The sequence below is a fragment of the Canis aureus genome, chromosome 8, assembly GCF_053574225.1.
Source record: "Canis aureus isolate CA01 chromosome 8, VMU_Caureus_v.1.0, whole genome shotgun sequence".
In the NCBI taxonomy this organism is placed as follows: domain Eukaryota; kingdom Metazoa; phylum Chordata; class Mammalia; order Carnivora; family Canidae; genus Canis; species Canis aureus.
The window spans coordinates 59,454,759-59,465,400 of NC_135618.1; the positions used below are offsets into that span (position 1 = coordinate 59,454,759).

Sequence of the window (10,642 nt, forward strand, 5' to 3'; positions counted from 1 at the left end):
TGGGGAACCCAATGTGGGACTCCATCACAGATCCCGGGATCACGCCCTGAGCCAAAGGCAGACAGACGCTCAACCACTGAGCTACCCAGGCATCCCTTAATCTCTACACTTATCATGGGGTTTGAACTCACAATCCCTGAGATCAAAAGTCACATGTTCTCCTGAGTCAGCTAGGCGCCCCAGAAGCTTGGGATTTTGAGGCAGCTGGACCTCCGGGAAGGGGAGGAGGACCTAGAGATTCAGTCACATGGCAATGATTTAATCAAGCATGCCCAAGAAATGAAACGAGGTCTCCCAGACCTCACTCTATGCCTCTCTTCATTTGGCTGTTCCTGACTTGTATTCTCTACTATAAAACTGTAATCATAAGTATAGCATCTTCCTGCATTCTATGAGTTGTTCTAGCAAATTATCACACCTGGGGTGGGGGGGACCCATGGGAAACTTCCAGATCTGTAGCAGGGTGGTCAGAAGCGAAGATGGCTGGGGAACCCCACCTGCAGCTCACATCTGAAAGGGGTCAGTCTGTGGAGTTCTGAGCCCTTTAACTTGTGGGGTCTGAGTTAACTTTGGGCAGTTAGTGCCAGAACTGAACTTCAGTGCACTAGTTGGGATTGAAGCTAGAATACCAACCCTGAACCAGTATTTATGATCACAAGGGATAGATTACTGGATCACAGACCACTCATCTGAGATTGGGATGGGCTGAGCACGGCAGAAAGTAGCTCTTCAAAGGATAACTAGGGAGATGCCTGGGTGGCTCAGTGATTGAGCGTCTGCCTTCGGCTCAGGGTGTGATCCCGGAGTCAGGGGATAGAGTCTCGCATAGGGCTCCCTGTATGGAGCCTGCTTCTCCTCCCTCTGCCTATGTCTTTGCCTCTCCTCTCATGAATAAATAAAATCTTAAAACAAAGAATAACTAGGGTCTGACAGGAAGGGAAGTGGTTGCTCATGGGATTCTTCTGGAGGTCATCTTGACCCTACCCCATTGTAAGAGATGGGGATTTCTCCTATTATGTCGTCTTTTCTGGGATGTCAAATTCAGCTTTGGTGCTTTGGTCAGGACCTCCTGCCCCTCTAAATCATACTCTGCTCACTCAGGACATTTTGACAGCCTAAAATACTCCAGCTTCACTCCATACACCATTTCCCCTACTTGTGCCAATCTTCGTCCTTCTGTTTCAGGCTTCAAAGTGTGGCGTCTTCTTGGATGGCCAACCCACCTAGGCCACCTCAAAAGTGCCTTCTACTCCTTTGTTTTTGTGTGATATTCACAAAGTGTTTCCAATTGGAATGTCTTCAGTCACATCTGAGTGACCGGGGTAGTAGTGATCAGATTTATGTGTTTGGAAGGAAATCCAGGGCCAGTATGGGGGTGGGTGGGGACTGGAAGCAGAGGAGACTAGTGCTGTGGTCCAGGAGGGGCTGGTGCTGACCTGGCCAAGGCAGTACAGTGGGGTTAGCAGCAAGGAGAATAACCAGTGAGATCTCTGAGGAGGCACTGCCAAGGCTGGCTGGTGGGGAAGAGTGAAGAATGCCCTTGAGTTTCCAATAAGTCTGATGAGGACAAAGCTCTGGGCCCTAGTGCCCCATTTGCCAATAAGTTGTTGACCAACCTACTACTCATTCCAGTTACACCAGACCCCACCCTCCCTTTAGAGGTCAGAGCTGCAAGAAACCTTAGAGATCATAACATTTAACTTCATCATTCCCTCCCAATCTTATAAAGCAGAGGCTTCAAGAGTTACAGGGGCTCACGTTTATTTTTAACATGAATGTGATTACAAGAATTGCTTTCCATTGAAAACATCAGACACTTAATAAGCCCAGCATAAATGCTCAACTGAAATAATTCAACACATAGCTGCTTCAACAAATCCTTCTTCACCTGAGTGTCAGGCACTGTTCGCAGAATTAAAAAAAAAAAAGCTCTGATTGTCATGATCTGGTGAGACAGGGAACAGCAACAACCCCAGAAACCAACCAACAAGCAAACTATTAAGACAGTTTTAGACATTTAGGTGCTATGAAGAAAATCACAGAGGACCATTGGTAAGAGGATGGCTAGGAGCTACTTTGGACAGAAGAGGTGGTATCTGAGGTAGACCTGAATGGTGAAAGAAACAGCCCTGGGGAAAGCTACATTGAAGAACACAACAGGGACAGGGAAGGCTGAGGTAGAAACAGTGGTGGGATGTTTGCAGAACAGGATGGCCGGTGTGGCTGGGAGTGAGGAAAATCATACTAGATGGAGTCAAAGAGGTGGGCCACAGGGGGAGTTTGGATTTTTATACAACTTTATTGAGATACAGTTCATCTGCCATACAATTTTCCCATTTATTTTTTATTTTTAAAATTTTTATTTATTTATGATAGTTACAGAGAGAGAGAGAGAGAGGCAGAGACATAGGCAGAGGGAGAAGCAGGCTCCATGCGCCGGGAGCCCGATGTGGGATTCGATCCCGGGTCTCCAGGATCGCGCCCTCGGCCAAAGGCAGGCGCCAAACCGCTGCGCCACCCAGGGATCCCCAATTTTCCCATTTAAAGTAGGAATTGGGATTTTATTCTAAGTATAGTAAGGAATCACAAGGGGAGGGTTAATTTCTGATCCACATTAATTAATTTATTTAAATTTGAAAGGCAATCTTTATTTTTATTTTATTTACTTATCTCTACATGGGTGGGCCTCGATCTCACATTCTCAAGACCAAGAGTCACATGCTGAGGGTGCCTGGATGGCTCAGTTGGTTAAGTATCTGCCTTTGGCTTAGGTCATGGGATCCCAGTCATGGGATTGAGTCCTGTAACAGGCTCCCTCCTTAGCACGGAGCCTGCTTCTCCCTCTCCTTCTGCTCCACCTCCCTGCCCCTGCTCTCTCTCTAATAAAAAAATCTGAAAAAACAAAACAAAACAAACTTGCATGCTGTACCAACTGAGCCCCTTCTGATCCACATTTTAAAGGCTGATTTGAGGACTGGGTGGAGGATGGATTTGCCAGCTATTGAGAAGAACAGGAGCTGTAGAGGTTGTGAACTAACCTAGGTGACAGATGATCCCAGAATGAACCACAGGGTCGACAGTGGAGATAGACAGAAATGGTTACATCTGAGATAATTTTGGAGACGAAACCAGCAGGCCTGAGTAAATGGGTTAGACTTTGGGCTTGAGGGGAAGTTAGAAAGGTGGCACCTTTTATTCAGATGTGCAAGCAGAGCTTGGGAGAGAATGAAGGGTTCTGTTTTAGACGTGATTGTTTGGTCTATACACACCACATGGTGGCACCCTTTAGTTTGGAAGGCTCATTAATAGTTCAAGCGCAATCAACCAGAGCCCTACAGTGGCCAAGCGGAGGATACAGACAGAAAGGAAATCCATTCCTTGCCCTACTCAGGCCACTCTGTCTCAGACAAGTGAAACCAAGAAACATGTCTCAGGGTATCAAGTGCAGTAAGACAGATTATCTGTTAGGAGGTATTTGAATGCAAACAGAAAACTGACACAGTCTGGCTTAAATAATGACATTCGTCTTCACAAGGAGTCCAGTCTTCTAAAATCCTGTTTTGCCCTCTTCTGGATCTCGGCTTCATCACTGACTGGAAATATGATGGGCAGAGCAGTTCCAGGTTTGGTCCAGTGTGCGTCCAGACCCACCCAGCAACACCCAGAATCAGAAGGCAGTCCATCTCTGGTGTCTCCTTCAGAGTGAGGGACCCTTTCCTGGAAGCCCCCCAAAGCAGATCTCCTCTTACCAATCACCGGCCCCAAGAAAGTCACACACCCAACCCTAAACAAAGCCCCTGGCAAAGAGAATGGGACCACCAGAAGTAGACGAGACCTGTCAGGATTTATTCTCAGAACTGGGAAAAGGGCCACCTTGAGCAGACTCGAGACCCTGTGTGTAGGAAGATGGAAAAATGGCCGTTAAGCATGAGCTCAAACGCACAGACTCCTGGCCTGTGATTTGCCATTTGATTTCAAGAGTATCTTTTTTTTTTTTTTCAAGAGTATCTTTTTAAAGAGTTCAAGATTCTGCACAAAAAAAAGTCTTTATAATCACTCAAAAACTCACGTCTGAAAGAGAAAAATGTTTCTCTAAGCAAATTCACAGCCTCCTAAAGTCCTGATTTTTTTCCCATTTCCTTTGCTGTTCATCCCCTCACTCCCCATTCTTCCTCTAACCCTAACCCTCGCCAACCCCCACATGCTGTGTTTCTCCAGCAGTCAGCCTTCCTTCTTCACTTGGCACTGCTCACAAGCATTTTTCCAGGCGGTTGGCTCCCCTTGTCTCTGCAACTCTGAGCCCCCTCTATTACTATGTCATCTAGTGGCTATGCCAGATTCATGCTCCCACATCCACATGCAGGACATCTGGGTTCACTGGGCAAGGCTGACACCTGGGGAAATTCCCTGCTAGCACTCTTGTTCTCCAGCATCAAAGTGAAGCCAGCTCTCTCAGACTCCTCTGACACAGACACAGGATGATTTAGACTTCTCCAATCAGACGCATTCAAAGGAGGTTTTGAATGTGCCTGACTTTGGGGGGCAGGAGGGTCGGAAGGGAAGGTCATTTTCTTGATGTAGACGTGGCTTCAGTGCCATGAGCAAGTAGGTGGCACAGATAAGTCAAAGTCCTGGCCTTTTGCGTTTGGTGGCAGTAGCGAGAGCAGCGCTTCTCTTGCCAAGTCAGATTCAGTTCTGTGGCTTGGTAGTAATTTTTCTAGCCTGTCCCACAATTCTGTAAGCTAACTCAAACAGTTAAACAAATCCTTCTTCTGTGTAAACCAGCCAATGTAAATTCTGTTACTCGTAAATCAAGGAATCCAACTTTTACAGAGGATGCCACAGTCAACAGCTCATCAACAACAAAAAGTCTTCTTCCTTTGGACTCCTTTCCAGCGGCTGCTGTTTCTCAAATTTCAGTCATCCGTATACCATCTGCCCCCCAAATCTGCCATATAGTTACACTACCCATATCATCTACCACATAGTTTCTTAAATTGACTCATTTTTTTAAAAATTGACTCATTTTTTCTTTCTTTTTTTTTAATTTTTATTTATTTATGATAGTCACAGAGAGAGAGAGGCAGAGACACAGGCAGATGGAGAAGCAGGCTCCAGGCACCGGGAGCCCGACGTGGGATTCGATCCCGGGTCTCCGGGATCGCGCCCTGGGCCAAAGGCAGGCGCCAAACCGCTGAGCCACCCAGGGATCCCTGACTCATTTTTTAAGCTCAGTATTTGCCATCCCAGTTTTTTTCCTCCAAATTAACACACATTCAAATAAACACAGTACCACTAAAACAGAAAGCATTTGTTCAAGTGCCACTCCCTCCCCCCAAAATCTTACATTCTGATAGTGGCAGGTAGTGTTTTAGGAGAAATTCCTAGAAGTGGAGTGACAAAGGTACAGAATAAAGACAAAGAAAGCCTTTAGTTATGGCACCAGCCCTTCCAAAGCAGAGTTGACGGGTTGGAGGGCCAGGAGGACAGAAGTCTTAGCAAGTTCTTCATTTTATCTGAGTAGATTGACAGCTCAATGCCAGTACCAGGCAGTGGTTAAGTGCACACTTTTTTGGAGGTTAGCTGTATTGAGTTCCTAAATCACCCTGATGCTCAGTTTTCTCACCTGTAAAATGGGGGAAATAATGGCTCCAATCACACAGGGCAACATGGGTGCTTTGAATGTGAGCCTATACGAAGCATTTGCACAATGCCTGATACACACACAAAGCTCTAGCTCTGAGTTTTGGAGCGTGGGAAACAGCGTGTGGTATAATAAATAGTTTCCCTGTCTGTGCTCAGACCCTCCTGAATTATAATCTTCAAGGGAGGAATTAGGGGATCTATTTGAAACAAAAACCATGGGTGGAGTCTTAGGATCTGATGAGTTTGGGAAACACCATTTGGGTTAAGCACTGCCATTCTCATCCCAGGGTGATGAGATGATGGAGGTGAAAGTTAAAGGTCATTTGCGAGGTTTGCACTCACTTGTTCAGTCAACAGAAGTTTCCTGAGCGCTCACTGGGTGCCCCACCCTATGTTTGGTGCTGGGGACACTGCAGGAACAAGAAAGACTCAGGCTGCGGGTATGGGCACCTGCGGCGGGTCCCTCACCTCGGTACCATCTGCGTTAACTGGGTAGCGATCAAGGGAATTAGTCTCTGGCCTGCTGGGGGGCCCCAGGGGTGGACGGCCAAGTTGTCTCTCCCCGCAGGTTGTGAGCCCGAGGGCGGGTATTTGAGGGTCAAGGACTGTGGGGCCCGGAGGCCCCTGGGCTCATTGCTGCCTCCTGTCCAGCTCATTTCCTCTCAGGGCCAGATGTCAGAATCTCCCCACGAAGTAGATACTACTGTTCCCATTTTACAGATAAGAAAACAAAGGCTCAGCGGAGAGATGGGTCACATTTGCGCGCTACCCGCGAAAGGCTTCCAGGCCCGTGTGTCTCAGCCTGGCCGCAGGGCCTGATCCTACCTCCAGCGGCGGCTCAACGGCCGCCAGATCTCTCGCCAGACCCGCGCGGTGCGTCGGCCTCCCGGGGGCTCTGGGCCAGAACGCCCCCGAGCAGCCCGGGCCCGGGCCGCCGCCTCGGGCTCCTGGAGGCCGGCCCCCTCGCTCCCGACCCCGCCTAGCCCTACCTGACTCCCAGGCCCCGCGCAAACACAGCGCGCCGCCCCGGGAACTACAACGCCCGTGAGCCTCCGCGGCGCTGGGGAGAGACCGGACGCTCCACGTCGCCGCCAGAGACAACCGCTTTGCCCTCATCAGCACGCGAGGCCCGAGGGCGCTGCGGAAACCTCCCTCCCTCCCCGCCCTCGAGACACCGGCACCTTCACGGCCTTGTCTTGGGTCCTACGCCCGGAAGTCGTATGATGGCCATGAAGACTGGAGGCTAGAGAGACCCAGACTTGTGCTCTGGGCCTTCACTTCCGCCGGAAGTGACCTCCAGTCCCCCGTGCCCTTCCCTTTCAGCACGCGCGGGCGCCCGGGACCCGGCACTCGGGGCTCGAGTACGACCACCATGGCGGCCACCACCCTGCTGCGCGCGACGCCCCTCTTGAGCGGTGAGGGGGCGGGGAAGGCCATGGCGGCGCGGGGCCACGTGGGGGTTGTCGCGAGCGGCCGGGATCGGACCCGCGCCCTGACTCCCAGCCTCTGCCCCGGCAGGTCTCGGCGCCGGCCCGACCTCCCTGCTGCAGGGTCTGTTGCGGCCGCTGAAGGCCCCAGCCCTGCCCCGCTTATGCCGTGGCCTGGCCGTGGAGGCCAAGAAGACCTATGTGCGCGACAAGCCCCATGTGAACGTGGGCACCATCGGCCATGTGGACCACGGCAAGACCACACTGACCGCGGCCATCACCAAGAGTAAGCGGGGATGGGTCGGGGGCGTCCGGAAGCGCCCGCCCAGCAGGAGAGACCTGGAGCTGGGGAGGTGCTGCTGGAAGTGTTGTGGCCCCAGGAGCCAGAACCCTGCGGGCAGTGGATTGCAAGATGCGGGAAACACATTTCTCCTGAACGTGAAAGATTTTGTGATGCATAAGCTGGGGAGCCGGAATGGCCTCTCTCTTGTCGTGGCCAGCACCCTGTAGGCAGAGGCTTTACCCTAGAGAAGTCGCAGGGCTGGACCATGAGGCCTTGTTACATTTCCCTCTGACCCGAGTTACACCCACTGCAGGAGCTGAGGGTGTGTCATGGACACATTATTCTGGCCGACGGTCCTTTTGTATAGTAGGTGGGAGGGACTCGGTGTGGCTTAAGCCTTGCCTCCTTACCTCTGGTACTTCATCTGAGAGGCTTATTCTTCTCCTTCCCCTTAGTTTTAGCCGAGGGAGGTGGAGCCAAGTTTAAGAAATATGAAGAGATTGACAATGCCCCTGAAGAACGAGCCCGAGGAATCACAATTAACGCGGCTCACGTCGAGTACAGCACTGCTGCCCGCCACTATGCCCACACAGATTGCCCAGGTCATGCAGATTACGTTAAGGTGAGTGTTGCTGGGTACAGGGTCAGGGGCTGTCTCCCACCAGAAAAAATGTTGGACTTGTGGAGAGGTTAGGATATTCAGGGTGCATGGGTTGAGGTCCTGGATTTCTGGGCATAGCCACTCAAAGTGGGTGGTAAGGAGATAGCAGAAAAAGGTGGGCCTCCATTCCTAACTGCTGTGCTTGGTTAGACGGATTTGGAGCTGAGGTGAGGGGGTCCTTGAACTGGGCGCTTGTTTCCTCTCTTCCTACTCAGAATATGATCACAGGCACCGCCCCTCTCGATGGCTGCATCCTGGTGGTGGCGGCCAATGACGGCCCTATGCCCCAGACCCGAGAGCATCTGCTTCTGGCCAGACAGGTACTCAAGAGCCTGGGGAGGGGTGGAAAGAGAAAGAGTGGGAAATTGGGTCCATTCAGGACACTATTTCTCTCTCTTTGCCATCCACAGATTGGAGTAGAGCATGTTGTGGTGTACGTAAACAAAGCAGATGCTGTCCAAGACCCTGAGATGGTGGAGCTGGTTGAGCTGGAGATCCGGGAACTGCTCACTGAGTTTGGCTACAAAGGGGAAGAGACCCCCGTCATCGTAGGCTCTGCCCTCTGTGCCCTTGAGGTGAGGGGGGGGGAGGGGGTCAGGCAAGGGCTGTTACTGGCATCGGATGGGGCTGGATGGGTGTCCAGAGCTTTGCTTTGAGTCTGGGGAGCATCTCTTAGTAAGAGGAACAGAATGACAATTTCAGAATCCTGTCATCTCCCCCCATAGCAACGAGACCCCGAGCTAGGCGTGAAGTCTGTGCAGAAGCTGCTGGATGCTGTGGACACTTACATCCCAGTACCCACCCGAGACCTGGAGAAGCCTTTCCTGCTGCCTGTAGAGTCCATTTACTCTATTCCTGGTGAGGACCCTGTTCACTTGCACCCTTCTCTAGCTATAGCCTGATCCAGAATACCTGATGTCCTGTCCTATTTTTTTCCAGGCCGGGGCACGGTGGTGACAGGTACACTAGAGCGTGGCATTTTGAAGAAGGGAGATGAGTGTGAGTTCCTGGGACATAGCAAGAACATTCGCACTGTGGTAACAGGTATGGGAAAGATGCCTTGGGACCCAGGGTCTGGCTTCAGGATTTCCCTTGCAGATCCTTTGTGCCTTCCCTCTGCCCTAGACCCTCCTCCCTTGTCTCGCCTCCCTCCTAGGTATTGAAATGTTCCACAAGAGTCTGGAGAGGGCAGAGGCAGGCGACAACCTGGGGGCCCTGGTCCGAGGCTTGAAGCGGGAGGACCTGAGGCGTGGCCTGGTCATGGCTAAGCCAGGATCCATCCAGCCCCACCAGAAGGTGGAGGCACAGGTGAGGGAGGGCTCCCAATGAGGATGGGCAGTGCTGAGCCAAACTGCCCCATGCAGAGGCAGTCTTTCCAACCAAGCATAGCTTCACCCTTGTTCTCTCTCTTGCAGGTTTATATCCTCAGCAAAGAAGAGGGTGGCCGCCATAAGCCTTTTGTGTCCCACTTCATGCCTGTCATGTTCTCCCTGACTTGGGACATGGCCTGTCGGGTTATCTTGCCACCAGGGAAGGTATGGTGGGTACAGGGAATGTGAAAAAGTAGAAGAGACACTCTTCGTTATCAGCTCTATCTACTCACAGTTCCAATTATGTGACAACATGGGTGACTTTTCCTTGATTGGTATAAAGCCAGTGATGGAAAGGTGGCTGGGTGGGTTTAGAGTGAGAATCTCCACCCAGTATTCCCTGGGCCAGTGAAAAACTTAGCATGGCCTATCATTTATTTATCTGTACAAAGATCTTCCAGAAAAGGATTCTCCCTGTTGAGAGTTCCGCTACACATAATGGCTCAGAAAAGTTTTGTGACTAAGAAAGCTGCATGACCCAAAGTTTTCTGGACTTTCAAGAAGGAACCTTAGGACACTGGTCACCTTATCCTTTTCTGTCACCATATATGCTGTTTGTATCTGCCTGGCAGCTGGGGTGAAGCTGTCCCCAGAAAGACACCCCCCCCCACACACACACACCGCCCTGCTGCATTTCCTAGAACTTTAAAAATTTAAAGTCAATTGCTTTTAACTCTAGTAGGCAGCAAATAGTTGGGAAGGTGTCCTGAGGGCCATGCATGAACCCTGTCTCTGCCCCCGCCAGGAGCTTGCTATGCCCGGGGAGGACTTGAAGCTCAGCCTAATCCTGAGGCAGCCCATGATCTTAGAGAAAGGCCAGCGTTTCACCCTGCGAGATGGCAACCGGACCATTGGCACAGGCCTGGTTACCGAGACACCAGCCATGACTGAGGAAGACAAGAACCTCAAGTGGAGTTGAGTCTGGCCTCTGCTCTGGCTCTGTTGTTGGAAGGCCGCACCGCCCAGCATTCTCTCCTAGCTCTGATGCTCCCTCCCCAGAGCGTGGGCTACAGCCCAGCGGTGCAGCTAGACTGACCCTTCCCTGGTCAGGAGGGGCCCCAGGGCCTGCCAGGTGAGGTAGGTCAATAAACTGTTCTGTGAATAGTGAGGGACGCCGTGTGTCTTGTGTCCTTTGTATCTCCCTCCCCCATCCTCTCCAACTTAAACATGGAGCTGGGGACATGTGAGCTTGTGAGATCCCTCAATTCATCTCTGGTAGTTTGGAAAAGCTCGTGTCTTAATGCTGTCACAACTG

At 51.2% G+C, this 10,642-nt stretch overlaps 1 protein-coding gene and 1 long non-coding RNA gene across 2 annotated transcripts; one reads left to right on the forward strand and one right to left on the reverse strand.

Annotated features, from left to right (window-relative positions):
• Positions 1–3,960: 3,960 nt before the first annotated feature.
• On the reverse strand, positions 3,961–6,624 carry LOC144319283 (uncharacterized). The gene is made up of 2 exons (XR_013385157.1): positions 6,472–6,624; positions 3,961–5,626 (listed from the first exon to the last, which is right to left on the reverse strand). It is a non-coding gene; the product is annotated as an uncharacterized LOC144319283 (long non-coding RNA).
• Positions 6,625–6,839: 215 nt separating this feature from the next.
• Positions 6,840–10,495, forward strand: TUFM (Tu translation elongation factor, mitochondrial). Its single transcript, XM_077907187.1, has 10 exons — positions 6,840–7,061; positions 7,165–7,359; positions 7,812–7,978; positions 8,233–8,337; positions 8,428–8,592; positions 8,743–8,875; positions 8,957–9,061; positions 9,174–9,325; positions 9,433–9,552; positions 10,133–10,495. Exons 1-10 carry the CDS (start codon positions 7,019–7,021, stop codon positions 10,304–10,306), a joined length of 1,359 nt encoding a protein of 452 aa, XP_077763313.1. The 5' UTR covers positions 6,840–7,018; the 3' UTR covers positions 10,307–10,495.
• Positions 10,496–10,642: the final 147 nt, after the last annotated feature.